Source organism: Phodopus roborovskii, unplaced genomic scaffold, assembly GCF_943737965.1.
Source record: "Phodopus roborovskii unplaced genomic scaffold, PHOROB, whole genome shotgun sequence".
Taxonomy (NCBI): Eukaryota; Metazoa; Chordata; class Mammalia; order Rodentia; family Cricetidae; genus Phodopus; species Phodopus roborovskii.
The window spans coordinates 27,616,408-27,635,121 of record NW_026126540.1 but is presented as its reverse complement, the minus strand read 5'-3'; the positions used below and the strand labels follow the sequence as shown (position 1 = coordinate 27,635,121).

The following is an 18,714-nucleotide window of genomic DNA, read 5'->3' as shown; positions in this document are numbered from 1 at the left end:
GTGGATGAGTCACAGTAGAGAGTCCAGATTGCATCTTTACCTGTTCATGGGGCCAAGGCAGTTAGCAGCTCTTACCATTATTCTCACCGCCTGCCCGTGAGATTGCTATTCAAGTCCCACTGTGTTCACTGAACTCACCCCACTTTCTGTTTAACTGTCTTTCTCTCCTAACAGAATCCCTAGAATCAGTAGATCTTTACAGCCACTCTGACTGAGGGCACAGATGCTAACTTGAACCTGGATGCTCCCTTCCTAGGGATATTCTTGTCTACCTGTCTAAGTTAATTTTCTTCGTAATGATATTTACAGTAAGCATTCCATTTCCTTGGATTTAGGCTGAGTGTTATAAATCCAGGGTATCTTTCAGGAAGATGGCTTATTTACTGTTGACTTCACTTTTCACTGCTGTGAATGGTTGATGTTCCCTGTGTGCCCAAGGAACAGAGGCTGGTTTGTGTTGGGGGACTCTTCATATCTCTCAGAGAGGCTGATGTAAGAAGTTTCTGGACCCAAATGATAAAATTACACAGTCTGTAAAATGGAGTTTTGTCATAGTCATTCCTTAAGAAATACAAATAGTAGAGGAAGAAAATAATCAGAATGGAGTGTCACTAAAATTGGAATCTTTCCAATGATTCTGAGCATTTGTGAGACAAAGTGAGCAAACAAACTCAGGACAGAGTTTAAGACACAGAGGGATGGGCTCTGGGCTTTGAGAATGGAGAAATCAGGGATGGGAAGCCGGGAACAGCAGTCCACAGTTTTAATATTACTTGGGAGGCAAAGGCAGGTGGAGTTCTGGAAATTCAAGGCCAGCCTGATCTACATGAGTTTCAGGCTATCAGGGCTACAGTAAGACCTTGGAGAGAGGAGTGGGAGCGATATGTAGCTAGGCATGGTGGCACAAGGTTATAATTCTAGCACTTGGGAGGTAGAGGAAGGAGGATCAGGAGTCAAGGTCATCCTTGGCTACTTAGTAAATGTGAGGGCAACCTGGGCTACGGGAAACCCTGTTAGAGGGGAAGAAAGAACTAAGGATGTATTTTCCAGAAAAAGGAACACAACCGTAATGCAAGTGGGAGGAAGTGGCATTTCCTTCCTCTTTTCTAACCCTGGTTCCTAGCCCCTGATAGAGCCTCTTCAATGTCTTACACATTACAGACTTTTGCCAGCTGGAGGTGACATGTGGCTTCTAACAACCCTGCTCCTTTGGGGTAAGTTGGGCTTAGGGAAGCTTGCTGGGGGACTTGGCTTCTGGTCATGTTGAGTCAAGATTTCTTTTGTCATCATTTGGTATGTTAGCCTAGAACTCAAGTCTGAAGGTTGCTATATCAATGATCCAATAGTTTATTGGTGCTTATTTCCAAAGGATGGGAAGGAAACATCTGGTGGCACTAAGCCTGCAAGCTGCCATCAGAATAAAGACAGCATCATGAATAGCCAGCCACCATTCTGCAGGCACTTGATTTTGGGAAAGAGGGATGGAGAGTCTCTTAATAGACTCCGGCAGGGCCCTCAAAGGTGATATGAACTCTCTTCCCAATCCTCCCTTCGTCATCATTGTCTTCTAGTCACCAACTGATGTCTGTGTCTCTGGTCTCTTGCAGTTCCAGTTGGTGGACAAGCGGGTGAGTACCCTCCATCAACTTTTCATCTTCTGTCGCCGTCCTGCTTTCAAAGGGCGGGTTCCTTGGTCCTGGAGGGAAGAGCAGGGGGAAGACAGGCAAGAGTAAGATGTCTTAGTCACTGTCTCTGTATGAGTCGGGGAAACCCAGAAGCAACTGTGCCAGGCTGGGTTCCACTGGCTGCTCAAGCCTGTCCCTTTCCTGAGAACACAGATAGGTTCCCACCTCAGACAGGAAGGCTTCAAGGGCTTGAGCCTCAGTTTCCAGTGAAGAAACAGGTAAAGATCCTCCCCACCACAAAAGACAGCTTAGCACTGAGTGTAGGGAAACTGGCTCGAGGCAGTTTGCTCTGGTTTGAACCCCGGCTGGTTTCATCAGCAGCCACCAAATCCTAACACCTGGTGGGGTGTAATAACCCAGAAGAACTCCCACAGCAGAGTCCAGGCTGGAAGGCTGACTGGCTTCCTGGGTTTCTACTTGAGAGATTTTTTCAAACTAACCCAAATATACATGTCCCCCGCTTGTGCGTGCAACATGTTTCCAGTCACTCACGGTTCTTGCTTTTAGCTCCCCTTAGAGTTCCCTCTGTTGTTGCTGTCCTCTTTTTCCTACAGTAAATGTCACAAAGGCTGTGGTCACCTTGCAGCCTCCATGGGTCAGTATTTTCCTGAAGGAAAATGTCACTTTATGGTGTGAGGGGTCCCGCTTGCCCGGAGACAGTTCCACGCAGTGGTTTATCAACGGCACAATCCTCCCGATCTCCACGCCTGGTTACAGTATCACCAAGGCCATGCTCAAGGACAGTGGTGAATATAGCTGCCGGACTGGCCTCTCAATGCTAAGTGACCCTGTACAGTTAGAAATCCACAAAGGTAAGCATGGCTCAGGGCAGGAGGGCTGGGGGCCCCAAGGTCTTATTCTGTGTGTGCCAGAGTACTCTTTGTGTGTGTGTGTGTATGCGTGTTTATGCTTACCATGTCATATGTACAGGTACCTACCCTTGATGGCCGGAAGAGGGTGTTGAACCTCCTAGAGCTGGAGTCACTGGTAGTTACAAACTGCCAGGGCTGAGCTCTGGGAAATGAACTCAGGCCTCTAGAGTGGTGGTTCTCAATCTTCCTAATGCTGAGGCCTTTAATACAGTTCTTCATGTTGTGGTGACTCCCAAACATAAAATTATTTTTGTTGCTACTGCACAATTGTACTTTTGCTACTGCTATGAATGGTAATGTAAAACTTTGGAGACAGAGCTTTGCCAAAGGTGTGGCGATCCCACAGGTTGAGAATCACTGCTCTAGGAGAACAGCAAGCACTCTTAATTGCTGAGCCATTTCTCTGGCTCCTTCTCCTCACCCCATTAGCTCAGAGGAATTCTTTATATATTCTGGGTTTTGCAAGTGTTGGGAATTTCTCTGTGGCTTGCCTTTTCAATGGTCCCCCATCCCCACAAAAGGAAAAAAAGTTCTTAACTGTCATCTAATATATCGGATTTTCTGGTTACTGCTCTCTGTATCCTATTTATAAAATGTGTTGCTATGGTTATGCAACAGTGGAAGACTCCACTGTGGTTACATCAATGCTTAGTCACTGTCAGTCTGGGTATGCTAAAATACTAAGACACTGTCTGTCTGGGAGGCAGACAGGGAGAGGGCTATCTAGCGTGTAAAGGTGGCAAACTTCCAAGATGGCTGACTTCTTCCTCATCCTCCTGGTCTGAGACATAAGCCTGGCCGCTTTAGAAAGAACAGGTCTGGAGGGCTATGTTTATTTGTTTACTTATTTTTTTCCACCAGTTGGGCCTCTGCTGATGGACCAGCCTAGGAGTTCAACAGGATCTGTATATGCTTACATAATAGTTGTGAGCCAAGCTGCTACCAACCCTAAATTATGGGAGAAAGACTCATCAAAGACTTAAAAACCCCTAGCCATTGAGAAGAGGCTGGATTTATTTTATTTCATTTTATTTTGACACAGGATTTCTCTGTGTAGCCCTGGCTAACCTGAAATTCACTCTGTAGACCAGTCTGGCCTTGAACTCATAGAGATCCACCTGCTTCTGCCTCCTGAGTTCTAGGACTAAAGGTGTGGACCACCACCACCACCTGGAGATTAGATTTTTTTTTTTTTTTTTAGTTCTCAGCCCCCTTCTGCTTTGGAGAGGGTCTCTGTGGGCTTGTGTGTACAGAGGGTCTCTGTGGGCTTGTGTGTACAGAGGGTCTCTGTGGGCTTGTGTGTACAGAGGGTCTCTGTGGGCTTGCTGTGTATGCGTTTTTTCACCAGCTAATGCTGTTTTCTGTGTTAAAAAATTTCCCTGCTGCTATTTGTTGCACTCAAGACTTTTTTCCTGCCTTTTAAATCTTTAACTGGCAGAGAAAAAACAAAAACCCAAAGAAAACCCAAAGCAATAGAGTCCCCAGGACCAAGAAACTGCAGCGGGTTGGTGGATCCAAGTTCTAGTCATAGGACTCAGAGTGAGGGTCTCTTTCCTTCAGAGGCAGTGAAGAAGAGGGGGGTATGTCTGAACAGGAAATTAGCAAGCTATGTCTGTATCAGACATACTGCTAAAAGCAGTATCTCACATGTTTGGTATGAAATATCCCCAGTTAGGGGGGAAACAGCCATATTTTCTCTCAGATGTAGAATCTAGCCAAAAATATATGTAAACAAATATACATTTGGGTACAGCATAACACAAGGAAAGATTAGAGGAAAGGGAAGTACAGAGTACGGGTAAGAGACCACGTGCCATAAAGGAGGACAGAAAGCTAATTGTTTTCTAGGTCCATCATCTCTGTCATGGATTTTTTTTTGTTTTTGACGATAGATGAGTACATAAAAATATACTCTGTAGCGACAGTATAAAACCCAATGGGAAATGCCACAGCTTCCTTTCTGAATGGCTTTTTTTTTTTTAAACTATATATATAAAGGTCCATTGGGATATACAGACCTCAAGTCTGGCTAATTTCAGGGTGTAACTTTTTTCATATTTGTGTTTTGATAATTTCATAAGGAGACACATCAAACTCTATTGTGTTTCTGACAAAGCAAAGACATTGGTGTGTCTGGGCAGTGTGAGATTGAATTTCAGGTCTTAACTGCATTTAGAAGGAAAGCGGCAGGGTCTGTGGTCTCACCCACTGCAGTGGACTCACATTCACTGTTCTGCCTTCCCTACACCCCCTTTCTACTGCAGCATAGTAGACTGGCACAAACCTACAGCCCCAGACACCTGTAACTATTATGCTTCAGTCTGCACAGGTCCCCTGCAGTCAGGGTGTTGACCGGACTGTGCTCCTTGGGTTCCTCTCCAAATTCACAAAGTTCCTGTGGTTATAGGACTAGTCTCTTTGTTTCTAATTGGGCTGCCCATGGGGGGGGGAGGCATACTCATCTTCACAAGCTGTATGTCATATCATGAGAGCTTACTGCTTCAAGGACACCAGGAGCATCTCTATCCAACTTGCTAAGAAAGCCAGATATGGCAAATGTGTGCCTGGCCTGTCATATTCTCTTGGCTATAGAATTTGGACATAGGGGTACATACATCACATTCAGGGGGCTTTGTATGTATGATTCATTGGGTCTTCTAAGGATTCTTTCTACCATGCAAAGTAAACTTTGTCCCAACCCATTCCTGAGCCCTAAGAAGGGATGCTAAGAGGGGGCTGGTGTGCACAGCTGCTGGGAAAGGATGGAGGGGGCTGGTGTGCACAGATTCTGGGAAAGGTCGATTCTCTTTCCACCAAAGCCAAAGAGATTTGAAAGTAGGACTCAGCTATGGGCCACAGCAGAAACTAAGGTTGCAAATAATAAAAGGTATATATGCCTCCAAGATCTGTCCTCCTTTTACTTCCTCTGTTGCATGCAAACACTGTGGCCCTCCCTTTTCAGACTGGCTGCTACTCCAGGCCTCTCGAAGAGTCCTCACAGAAGGAGAACCTCTGGCTTTGAGGTGTCACGGATGGCAGAGTAAGCTGGTGTACAACGTGTTTTTCTATCGAGATGGAAAATACTTTCAGTCTTCTCAAGGCTCTGAGGTCACCATTCTGCAAACCAACCTGAGTCACACCGGCATCTACCATTGCTCAGGCATAGGGAAAAACTACCAACGCTACACATCTGCGGGGATGTCTGTCACCGTGAAAGGTAGCCGGCCACCCCAGGACCACTGGCTGGGCCAGAAGCAGCCCTGAGGTCTCTGAACCCCCACCCATTGCTCTTTTCAGCAGCCACAAAGGCCCTCCAGTGGCCACAGGAGTGCATGTCCACGCCAGGGGACAGCGACTAGACACTTTGTTCATTTTATCTGCTAAGGCCAGAGACTCACTCACTCACTCAAGGTGGCCAGAGTTACTAGAAAATAATCCATCCAACCTTGGGAAGGTTCCACAAAAGTCCCATAGAAACCAGAAAGACATTAAGAATTGGTTTTATTTCCCATCTATGTGCCAGAGATCATTAGCCTCCCTGAACTCTCTAAGCTTCTGTAAATCAAACACTTTTCTCCATCTGCTTTGCACAAAGGCCTTTCTTTGTTTTAACTCTCTCCATAGCTTACCTTCTTAGCACTCGCTGGCAAGGTATTCCTGTGTGAAAAACAGTTCATTTCTGTGGGGAAGAAATTGCTGTCCCAGACTCTTTTTTGATTAGCATAACTAATGAAGGACTTAGTTGGCAATTGTATGTTAGTGTTGACTCTGGGTTACTGCCACGGTGGGGAGGGGGTGTCTGTGTTTCATAATAAACACAGTCAGACATAGAAGAGTGCAAATGTAATGAGAAGCTCCTCTGTTGAAAATGAGGGAAGCTCATTCTCCTGGGGCAAGATTCACAAAAGGGAGTCTCATGAAAAGACCAGACACTGAACAGAGCCCTGTCCCCATCAACTTCCTCTTTAGAGCTATTTACAGCTCCAGTGCTGACATCGTCCCTGCCATCTCCCTTCCTGGAGGGGAGTCCGGTCACCCTGAGCTGTGAGACAAAATTGCTCCTACAGAGTCCTGGCTTGCCGCTTTACTTCTCCTTCTACGTGGGCAGCAAGATCCTGGAGGATAGGAACACATCCTCGGAGTACCACATCCCAAGTGCTGAAAGAGAAGATTCTGGGCTATACTGGTGTGAGGTAGCCACGGAGGATGGCAGCATCCTTAAGCACAGCCCTGAGTTGGAGCTTAGAATACTCGGTGAGTGTGCGGGAAGTAGGGGCCCCCCTTTCCTCCCCCAGCTGGAAGGGGAGCCCCTCACCAGCAGGGTTCCACACTTCATTCCAAACTGCACTGCTTTCCTCCAGCCTTCCCTGAGTTCCCTGATACTCTTTCTTTTCTTTATTTCCTTCATTGTCTGTCTCCCCTCTCTGCAGCTCTTTCTCACCCATCTGCTACAGAAAACATTAGGGTTGTCCTAGTTTTCTTTCTATCGCTCTGATGAAACACCATGACCACAAGCAAGGTGGGGAGGAAAGGATTTATTTGGCTTACATTTACATAGCACTGCTCATCACAGAAGGAAGTCAGGACAGGAATTCAAGCAAGGCAGGAATTTGGAGGCAGGAGCTGATGCAGAGACCATGGAGGGGTGCTGCTTACTGATTTGCAACTCATGACTTGCTCAGCCTGCTGTCTTATGGAACCCAGGACCTCCAGACCAGGGATGGCACCATCAGCAATGGACTGGGCCCTCTCCCATCAGTCACTAATTAAGAAATCTCATATAGCTGGATTTTATGGAGGCATTTTCTCAGTTGAGGCTCCCTCCTTTCAGATAACTCTAGCTGTGTCAAGCTGACATAAAACTAGCCAGGACAAGGATGTGTGCTTTGATGATGGATTTACATGATGGTTTTACGGTTTGCCCTCATAGACAACATATTCTCGTGTCTGTATCTAGCTGGATTGGGGGGAGGGTTCAAGCATTAAAAACATTAAAAGCAATTGTCTCTGAAGTTCAGGGCAGTGTAATAGTCTCAGGGAGGGCCTATCTGGAACTTCTGGAAATTTCTTGTCTCCTGAACTTATCTCTGGGGAGAGACAACTTTCTTCAGCCCTCCACTGAGGATGTTTTTCTAAAGGATTTTTTCTCCCCCCTCTCCCCCTTCCAGGTCCCCAGTCATCGGCCCCTGTCTGGTTTCACACCATTTTCTATATGTCAATGGGAATAATATTTTTGGTGGACACAATTCTCTGTGTGAAAATACACAAGAAGTTTCAAAGAAAGAAAAACTACAATTTAGAAGTCCTTTTGGTTTCTGATCAGGGGAAGAAAGACACTTCCTCTTAGCAAGTTTGAAGCGATGAGGTGTCTGAAGAAGAGACATGGCAAGGCAGACCACACCAGAAGGGCCACGCGGTGGCTGTGGACCTGGGCAACCTGCACCCTCCCTCTCTGTGGGGCACAAACTTGCAAAAGTTGACTGACACTGAGACTGTGGCACCACAGCATGCGACTCTTAAATAAAGCAAACGTACAAGCTGACTTCATTTGAGACCCGTTTGGTAATGAGCCGGGAGGCAGGAAAGTGGGAGGCAGCAGCGGGAGTGAATCCCACAGGAAGAACAACCCCCACCCAGCCTCTCAACAGGAGCCAGCTCTGAAGACTTCAGAGTGAGGAGTGGGGAACTAGAGCAGTTGTGACATTCCTGCCCAGAATGCCTCCCCTCATAGGGTGGATGGTTTCAGGCAGAGGGCTTCCCGGGGGGAAGCCTGTGTGTTAGGGGAGCAGACATGGATATGGACTAGCACCGTAGCCTAGGGTGAAGCTGGATTAAGGCTGGTCACCATGAGAGCATCAGAATTTGTGTTCTCTTTCCCACGGTCTCCTTTCATGCATCTTCCCCAGATAGGCTGCCACAGGACCTAGTGGCAACAGCTGGCGAGTAAGGTGGGCAGTGTGCTGAGGTTGGATCCATCTAATCTCAGGTCCAGATACCGCCTCACTCGAGCGGCCTTTCCAGGCAGCCTGCACACAGAGCCTTAGCCGAGTTGTGGCTGAAGGCTTTGGGGTAGATGCATGACCGTCTGACAAGCAGTCATCACCCCTAGGGGGCTGCTTCAGGTTCTCCTTCCTGCACTGCCTGCAAGCTGGAGCCTAGGATAGGGCCCGAACACTGACCGAAGGAATACTTCTTGGAAGGTGCAGATCGTATGTGGACGCCACCAAAGCACCGCGACCACACTAGGAAGACCGGATCCTAGAAATAAGGAATAGATTGTATCTCTACTCACTGTCTCTGCCAAGGAACCGCTGAAAGTTCACATCTCTGGAACTCTAGACTCTGCTGGGTTAGAGGTCCCGGTCCCCAGAGACCGTGCAGCATAGCATGAGTCTCACTGGGTCAGAACCATCAGTGGATACCAAGGGTACTTTGGAACTTTTATAGCCAGGGAACAATAGGCATAAGAGAGACAGGGGTAACAGCTCATGGTCACTGGAGGAGATACACTCTGTTGCAGAATGCATGCACAAATTGTCAGTGTGAGAAACAGTCCCGGAGCTGGAGAGAGAGCACTTCCTGCTCTTCCAGAGGACTTGAATTCAGTTTCTGTGACTGCTTGTAACTCCAGCTCCAGGGGGTCCTGGTGCCCTTTTACTGGCCCCTTTCAAGCACTTACACATGCATGGCATATAGACACAAACATATGTCAAAAACAATTTAAAAAATCAATCTTAAAAAAACAAAACAAAAAAAAAATCAAGCTGGGTGTGGTGGTGCACACCTTTGATCCCTGCACTCTGGAGGCAAAGGCAGGTGGATGAGTTTGGGTCATTTTGAGGCTAGCCTGGTCTACAGAAGGAGTTCCAGGACAGCCAGGGCTACACAAAGAAACCCTGTCTCAATATAAAAACAAACAAAACCCAAAACACCACAGCTCTTACCCCAAAGGAATGAAGAGATATACATGTAAATATCATACAAATAAATCTTTAAAAGATGGCTCAGCAGCTAGAGAACATATACTGCTTGTCTTAGTTATTTTTCTACTGCTGTGAAGAGGCATCGTGACCAAGGCTACTTAACAGAAGAAAGCATTTAATTGGGGACTTGCTTACAATTTCTGAGAGTGAGGACATGACCATCATGGCAGGGAGCAGCAGCTGAGAGCTTACATCTTGTTGGCAAGTAGAGAGAGAGAGAGAGAGAGAGAGAGAGAGAGAGAGAGAGAGGACGGGGAGGGGAAGGAGAAAACCACTTATTTTAATGATAACAACCATTGATTTAATAATAATTTATTTTAAAATAAATAAAAATAAACAATGGTAATAGCAAAAAAAAAAACCAAACAAACAAACAAACAAAAAAAAAAAACATTCACATCTATCACCATTTGGTACCAGAAAGCAAGCTTGATATTCCTGAATGATGTAATTTAATAGCTTGTCATATCAGTGGTTTTGTACATAAAGCAAACTATTCTTTTTCCTCTAACTGGGCAAAGGAACATCTTTGCTTCTGAATGTATTTTTGTGAACTATGTGTTACTGTCAGGGGGTCTGGATTACGTTGTTTTTCTGTCAATCGAAGAGACCTCTAGCACAGCAAGTAGCCACAAGGAGAATCTCAAACACAGCAGCAAAAGCCATGAAAGAAAATCACACACACACACACACACTCACGCACACACACCCCACATACACACACGTGTACACACAAACACACACACACACCACACACACACAAACACACACACACACCACATACACACACATACACAAACACATCACATACACATACACCACATACACACATACACCAAACATGCATACACATACCATATGCATGCACACACACCCTACAATTACACAGACATTACACACACATATCATATGCACACACACACTGGAATACTACACATGCACACACATTCATACTATACACACACACACACACACACACCAGCTAGGCAGCAAGGCTCCTGCAAAGCAGAGGGGTACTTCCTCTCCTGGAGGACTAGGGGTTTTCAGGGTCTTTGGTGGGAATGGGGTTCCCCTTCCCTATTTAGGGTTGCTCAGTTTAGACAAAGAAAGGGAATCTGATAAACCCACAGCTTTGGGTAAATATGTACAGGTCAGGCCTTGAGTTTACCTGACCAGCATGTGGTGGTGGTGGGGGTGGGCACAAGTAGGGGCTGTAGGGGCAGCTACTGCAGGAAAAAAAAGCCTGCCAGCCTTTTGTTTCAAGTAGCCAGCCAGCTCTTCATCTCTGTCCAGAGGGATGAAAAAGAAGCCAGAAGTTCCCCCGTTTTGTCTTTGCTTTTAATTCGCTTTTACTCCTAGTCCTCCATATCGACCTGCATCTTAAATCAGAAGTAAAAGCTTGCTGACAAATGACCAGTGGCTTCACCCAGCAACTTCCCTGAATTTCAGTGAAGGGAGAGCTGGTAGTTACCTCATTTACCCATCACTCCCTCTCTCTCTCCTGCAAGCAGATGTGTTCAGCCTCCAGACATTGTGGCACCTCCCAATCACGTTACAAAATAGAAAGGTTTAGATCCTGATAGGCAGACACATAGGGGATGTAACAGATAATAAATATGGCAAACTACTTGCTTTTATCCCCCCACATACTCCTGACCTAATGATTGGGTGGGCTTTCCCCTCCCGCCAGCAGGGCCTGGTAGTGCAGTCCAAGTGAAGGCCCGACTCAAGCATGTTTATCCAGAATTGTGAACCCATCAGGTTCTCTATCTTTACTGACACTGATCAGTCCTAAATTAGGGTAAGGCCGCTCAAAGATCCTCAAGCCTCCACCCCTCTAGGAGAGGCCGACTTCTGAGATCACTGCCAATCTTTCTGTGTGCCCTGCTCTGTGTAATTTTTCCTCAACCTAATGAAAACTGTTCTTCACCGGTTGATTCTGTCTGCTGTGTCTGGGATTTACTTTTTTGCTAGCTGTCATACGATATTTTTTCTGCCTTTAATTCTTCATTTGGTAGAGAAAACAAATTCAATCAAGACTCTCAGTAACAGAAAGAAGAGAAAGAGAAAAAAAAATGTCAGGGGGCGGCGTGAGTCGCTGGCGCCATCTGGTGGCATCTGCATACACTGCAGTCAGCGAGAAGGTAGGCTGCCATGGGGGACCCACGTGACCCGAACTTGTGAATAATTGCTTCCCCCTCCCCCCCCCCCAGGTGGCAGGAACGAAACGATCTAGATTGAGTCTGCGGCAGCAAAAAGCGTGTTGAAGAGGGTCGTGCGTTTCCGATTCCCCCTGATACAGGGAAGGGTACCATTCGCAGGTGGACTCACTTCACCTCTGCGCGAGCGCAGCAGCACCCGAGGCTGGAAGCCTCCGGGAGCTCGCAGCCGCAGATCAGACCCACACGCTGCGCCCCCTGCTGGCCACCTTTGGGGCTTGCAGCCGCTGCAGTCTGGGAGAAGAATCAGTTTGCCCCGCCCCAAGACTAGGCGGGGGGTGGGGGGCACGCCAGGGAGCCAGCAGGAGGAGACTGCGACCTCCGCCTCCTCCGTGTCCAGCATACACAGCCTCCCCTCTAGTTCCAGCATTGTCGGAAGGAAGGAAACCTGGGTCAGCCGATCCAGCGAGCTGGCAGGCAGGGACCCAGTGGATCCCCGAGAAGTTTCCAGAACTGAGAATGAGGCGCCGCACAGGGGGGATAAGATGCATCTGGTGGGGAGGAGAGTGGGTAGGTCTGTCTTTTAGGGGAGGTGTGGTTTGGTCTTCATTGCTAGACCAGTGCTAGAGGATCTTGGCTTAATCTTGTAATTAATTACCTCGTCTTTCACGACTGTGTACAAAACAGGCAATTAGTTAGGAGGATGGATCAGTCAGGGCTTGTCATTTTCCAGACTTACTAGGCCCATTTCAGAATGCTCAGAGATTTCTAGGCTTCTTTAGTAGCCGAATCCATTCAGGGCCTTCCATTACTCAGTACCTTCAGAATTTACCGATTATCTTCTAGGAGGAGCCTGCGATTAGCCCAGGTGGAGCCTGCGATTAGCCCAGGTCTGCCCAGTCATTCTAAACCGGAGAAAAGAGTGGAGATATTGCTAGTAGGTGGCTCTCAGGGGTAAGCCCTTCGCTGCCACAGACTTAGAGACTAAGTCAGGGATCGGAAACCAGAGTGGGAGGAGGGGCAGCTTGTGCTACAGAGTGGCAGCAGGGCTACCCAGAAATGGTCAGAGACAATATGTTGGAGAAAGTGTCAACAAGACTCTGATTCACTAACAGGAAATGAGAGAAGGGTGATGGTGGCGGTCATGGCTCAGGACATTAAACATTCCAATTGTTGAGCAGAGGAGCAGGGTGGTAGAACAGGGCAGGAAGGTATAGAAAGCAGCGAGGATTTTAGATCAATATTTTATTTAAGATTCTTTTTAGGCATAGTCTCAAGTATCCCTCTGGTCTGGAACTTGTTCTAGATAGACCACTTACCTAGTGCAGGGGTTGCAGGTATGCACTGTTGATGACTGACCCAGAACTTCCTGCTAGAGGCAAGCGCACTGCACACTGAGCCGCACCTCCAATGCCCTTATTTAAGATTCTTATTAAACCCAAGTATTACCCTTAAAGCAGTAGTTCTGAGTCTAGAATGCTGAGCTCCACAATATGTGACATCATCAGTGTAAGTGGACAAGTGCATATTTTTGGTCAGAGGCTGGGTAGAATGCCAGTGAAGAGTTTGATAAGAGGCTGGGTGTGGTGGCACCCGCTTTTAATTCCAGTCCTTGGGAATGATCTCAGTGAGTTCAAGGCCAGCCTGGTGCACAGGACAGCCAGAGGCATATATTATAGGGTGGCCCTGCCACCAAAAACACAACAAACAAAACCCCACAAAAATATAAATAAAATAGGGAATATTTGATAAGGAATGCTGGGGAGGGGGGAAAGTCTTAGAAAGATTGGAAATCATGCCAGATTTTCATGAGACTACTTAATATGGAGACGGACTGCATTAAATCTGTAGATCTGTGTTTCTGTGGGGGTCAAGAAAAAAAGGAAGAGTAGGCTTGGCAATGTTGACGTTCCTAAATATGACAAGGCATAATCTCTGCTTATATCATTACTGATATCTTACAGTGGTGCTAGAATTTTTCTTCTAGAAGTATTGTTAGAACCATGCCTATAGCTCTCATTTGTGTGAAATGGGACAGGGAGAATCTTAGGTGATGACTATGTCTCATAACTGTAACAGTGTAAAAACCAACCCTGGAGCTGGGCACACGCCTTTAATCTCGGCAGGCAGTCGGGAGGCAGAGGCAGGAGGTTTTGAGTTCAAGGCCAGCCTGGTCTACAGAGTGAGCTCCAGGACAGTCAGGGCTGTCTCAAAATTCTGTCTCAAAAAACAAACAAACAAAATAGCCCTTGGATAATTGTATATTAAGGTTGGCAATGAAAAGAAGACTCTACTCTCTCCCTATTCTCTACTCCTCACCCTTGCCCGTACCCCCAAACACTAGTATGTAGAAAATCCGGGACTCCATAAGGCCTTTCAGGTTTGGAAAGCACTGAAGGTGTAGCTCCAGGACAGTGCTTGCCCAGCATGCATGATGCTGCATGTTTAATCCTCAGTATGGCATAAAACCATGCATAGAGACACATGCCTGGGATTCCAGCATTCAGGAGGTGAGGTAGGAGGATCAGAAATTCAAGGTCATCCTCAGTATGTAAGGAGTAGCATGGTACTCCTGGGTAGCATGAGACCCTGTCTCAAAAAAGGAAAACCAGTTCACGAAGTATAGCGCAGACATAGACTGGTTAGTGTACAGTTGCCACTGCCTGCTCTCCCTCAGTTGCCTTCCCTTCCTATCCCTGTTACCCTGAGGGCACCCTGCTATGGGAAGGAACATCACTAAGGGCCAGAAATAGTTGACTGGTATTCTGGGAAAATGAGCATAAAATCTTCACATGTCATGTTTGCTAACAAGCTAGTTTTGAGGAAGCAATGACTGCTCTCAATTTGGCTCTGTCTTTGAGGGCCCACTGGGGAGACAGAGTCAAATGAATAAGCATTTTCATAGCTTACAAGTACCACTCTTATTTTTAAAAATAATAATTTCTAACTTTAACTGAGTCATATCCTGAAATTTCCCAAGTTTTGGTCACAATCAGACAGAATTCAGATTTCATAGCTCTTTCACTTGTCACTTCTTATCTTAATTCTCTCATTGGGCTGGAATTATAAGAAAGTATTTGACTATCTTTTCGGCTTCTCCAGTATATATGTATTTTATTGAAAGACTTATTCTTTAATTTTATGTGTATGGGAGTTTGGCCTGTGTGTGTGTATACGCGCGAGCGGCCCATGAGTGTGCAGTACCTGAGAAGGTCAGAAGAGGGAGTCAGATCCCCTGGAGCTAGAAACACCAACAGTTGTGAGATGCCATATGGGTGCTAGGAATGAATCTAAAACCTATGTCCTCTGGAAGGTCAGCCAATGCTTTTAACTGCTGAGTCGTCTCTCCAGCCCTAGTTCCTTTCATTTAATTCAGACAGTCTCCTTTTCATGGAGCTACTTAAGGCGTGGTGCTACAGGTTTATAATCCTGCACTTAAGAAGCTAAGGCTGGAAGATTGAGATTTGAGATTAGTCTGAGTGACTTATCTTTATTATTGTGGGGTAGCCACCACAGAACACTGCTTGGACATGAGTTTAGGCCAAGAGAAAGTCTTTATTATACTGGGTAGTGGGGATCCCAATTAATACTGAGTCTTTCCAGGGTGAGCTTTTAAGCACAAAAATATTCTCTGTTGACATACTTCAGTTAACAATAACAGCTGGAAGCAGAACTATAGAAGCTAAAAAAGCAAGATTTGTATATCTGGAGACTTCCCAGAACTATGAACTTTGGACACACAGTACTGTTTATGAGCTGAGTCTCAAGGCCAGAATGGTATTTTCATCATGCGGTCTGTTGTGCTAAGGTCTGGGGGCCTGTTACCAAACAAAACACCAATTAACTGAACAAAATGGCTCTGTGATTAAGAGCAGTTGGAGGCTCTTACAGAGGACCTGAGTTCAGTTTTCAGCAACCACATAAAGGTTCATAGTCTGTAACTCTGATTCCAGGGGGTCTGGTGCCTTCTTCTAAACTCTGGGCACCAGGAATGTAAAACACTCATACACATAATAAAGAAACAACAAAACCAAATTCAAGCCCCAAGCATATAGCATTTACAATATCTTCTGCATTTAACATTAGCTGTGTACCTTACCTTAGCTTAAGAGAGGGTTGTCCAACAACAGTCTTTGGTTTTATTAGTTAATTTGGTCTTGGTAGCCAAGGGAAGTCTTTGCTATCCTATGGATTCTGCTCTTACTCAGATTTATTCTTTCGACCTTCCTTTGAGTTAAAAGCGCAACTTTCTTTAAGTCCATTCTTTTGACCTGTCTCGGCCTCTTGAGTGCTGAGCTAAAGGCCTGCACCACCAATCCTGTAAATCTATGATTTACCCTCTGCGTACTTGCAGAGATTCCCACACATTCAGTGATCTCACTGTTATTCTAAAGATTGTGCAAGTTTTATTTTGAAATCCCCTTTGACCTGTGGCTTTTTCTGTAGAACAGTGATTGTAGGGATGGGCTTATTTTATTGTTTTGTTATCAATGAGTGTGTCCTTTACAAATTAAGTATCTGAAAGGATGGAAAAATACAGCCTAACTCTCCAATGACCACAGGAAGCTGAAACTTTAGAAATACTATCTAAAAAGCCCTGAAAACCTCAAATTCCAGATCCTGTCCTCTGCCAGTAAAGAGGCAAGGCCACACTCCTTGCTGTTTACGGCAGACAGGCCCTTGAGTATGTAATCTTGGCCTAGTAAGATAACAGAAAATGAACTGGCTAACCACTTATCTGACTTTGTAAACTGCTTGTGAAACCCCCTCCCCAGTGACCTATATGTGGGCTTTGTTGTAAACCCTATAAAAACGGTCTCAATTCTTCTGCGCTCGAGGTCCTTAGTCCTCTACCCTGCGTGGTGTATGACTGTGGACCCCAGTGCACTTGGAATAAAAAACTCCTCATGCTATTTGCATCAAGACCGCTTCTTGTGAGTGATTCGGGGGTGTAGCCTTTCTTGTGTGAGGGCGTGAAGGTCCACTCTCTGGGAGTCTCTCATATCAAATTGGTGGCCAGTTTTGGTCAGTGTTCTGTGTGAATTTGAAAATAATGTAAACTTTGAATACAATAAAGTGTAAGTATGAGCTATGATTTAATCTTGTGAGATATGTTTCTGAAGACTGTATAAATATTACTATTTTAAGATGAGGACACATTCCCAATCAGACCTCAGAGTGAGTCATGCAGCAGCGTACGGGAAGTAGTGTACACATGGCACACTCGGATATCCAGGTTTTAGGAATTACCCCTCCATGTCTATACCATCTTTCTAGACTTTCGGGGATGGTCCACACATGTGGTTTTGGCAACATCTGCAAATTGTATTTGACTAGTCAATCTGAGGGACTTCGCCAAAGATCATATAGGCCAGATACGAATCTGTCCTCTAGAGAGCTGGGATTAAAGGCATGGGCCACCGTCAACTTTTAAAACCCACCTTCCCTCAGGGGTCACATAAGATACTTTTGAAGTTTCCACAGATTCACGTCCTGCAAGAGGTCTAGATGCCTTACTGGGAAGATGTTTTATACGGTAAGGAGTTTAATGCAAGATGCTCAGGGAAGTGCCTTTTAGAGCCCTGAAAGTTAAGTGCAGGGCGCAACGGCCTCTTCCTACTCCACATCTCCCTGGTTCCAGCTTTAAGCACATTCTCTTACTTAACCCTAACCAACCTAGATAGGGCTCCGTTATGTTTCTTTCTGACAGTAAGAGTATCAGAGAAAAGAAATCCTTTCTCTAAAGCATACAGTTCTTGGTGAGGGTTAGGACTCATTTCCCGCTGTGAATACCTTTAGAGTAAGAAAAGCCAGTTTCTGCTGTGGAAATTGCACCTACGGCTGATACTGACCGTAAAAAATGCGTGGAGTCGGGCAGGGAAGTGGCGCAGCAGGCAGAACTTGCCTCCAAACGATCCTCATCACTCCACCCCCGCCGCCCCAAACCACAAAGGGGTGGGCGAGACTCCAGCACTCGACTTCTATGCATGCTTTACCAAGCAACCTACGATAACCTAAACTGGATAAGGCCTGCAACTGCGAGTTTACGGAAAGCATACTGCTCAGTGGCATTGATGGGACAATTGTTTGAAGCCAGTAACTGCTCCCACAACAGGCTCTAGGCTAATTATATTCGGATGCTCCAGGGCGGTGAGGGACTATTACTCCGGTTTGAACTCAAACGGCCCTTAATAGCCATTAGGGAGTACACTGACCTATCCTACTCAATGCGACAGGTTCCGCCGCGCAATACCAGCCCAACATTCTTTGAAATGCTTGGCATTGCGCCACAGCCCCGCAAGGAGACAAGAATTCATCACCCCACCTTACCTAAAGGAATCATAGGCCTTTAGTGGTTACAGCTCTTTCTCCGAGAGCTGAAGTGGCTCTGAAAAGAGCCTTTGGGGTAAAGTCGATCAATCACGTCTCGGCTGCACTTCACTTGGAGCTGGTATACTTGGTGACCGCCTTGGTGCCCTCCGACACGGCGTGTTTAGCCAACTCCCCGGGTAGCAGCAGGCGCACGGCTGTCTGGATCTCCCTCGAAGTGATGGTCGAACGCTTGTTGTAATGCGCCAGGCGGGAAGCCTCGCCTGCGATGCGCTCGAAGATGTCGTTCACGAAGGAGTTCATGATGCCCATTGCCTTGGAAGAGATACCGGTGTCGGGGTGCACTTGCTTCAATACCTTGTACACGTAGACAGAATAGCTCTCTTTACGGCTGCGCTTGCGCTTCTTGCCATCCTTCTTCTGCACTTTTGTGACGGCTTTCTTCGAGCCCTTCTTCGGAGCAGGAGCAGATTTCGCAGGATCCGGCATTTTCCTCCACGCTCAAAAGAGAAGCACAAAATGGACGAGACGACTAGGAACTGTTGGAGCACGGCTGGTTATGCGCTACTTATAGAGCTTGTATGCAAATGAAGGTTTACACAGTACTACATTTTCATTGGTTAATTTGTACTAGAGTTAACGTCAAGTAGGTGGAGTCTACGCAAATAGACTCTGGCTGCGCGCC

General features: G+C 46.3%; 2 protein-coding genes across 3 annotated transcripts; one reads left to right on the top strand and one right to left on the bottom strand.

The window, feature by feature from the left end:
* The first annotated feature begins 157 nt into the window (after positions 1-157).
* Fcgr1a (Fc gamma receptor Ia) lies at positions 158-8,099 on the top strand. 2 transcript variants are annotated; one of them, XM_051199126.1, is made up of 7 exons: positions 158-308; positions 1,162-1,214; positions 1,608-1,628; positions 2,240-2,497; positions 5,520-5,597; positions 6,527-6,811; positions 7,726-8,099. In XM_051199126.1, the coding sequence occupies exons 2-7, from the start codon at positions 1,184-1,186 to the stop codon at positions 7,902-7,904; spliced, it is 852 nt and encodes a 283-aa protein (XP_051055083.1). In that variant the 5' UTR covers positions 158-308; positions 1,162-1,183; the 3' UTR covers positions 7,905-8,099. The 2 variants fall into 2 exon arrangements, with proteins under 2 accessions (XP_051055083.1, XP_051055082.1); XM_051199125.1 differs by having other exon boundaries at positions 5,520-5,774.
* Positions 8,100-15,584: 7,485 nt separating this feature from the next.
* On the bottom strand, positions 15,585-18,529 carry LOC127232875 (histone H2B type 2-F). Its single transcript, XM_051199207.1, has one exon. It carries the CDS (start codon positions 18,516-18,518, stop codon positions 18,138-18,140), a length of 381 nt encoding a protein of 126 aa, XP_051055164.1. The 5' UTR covers positions 18,519-18,529; the 3' UTR covers positions 15,585-18,137.
* Between the last annotated feature and the right edge of the window lie 185 nt (positions 18,530-18,714).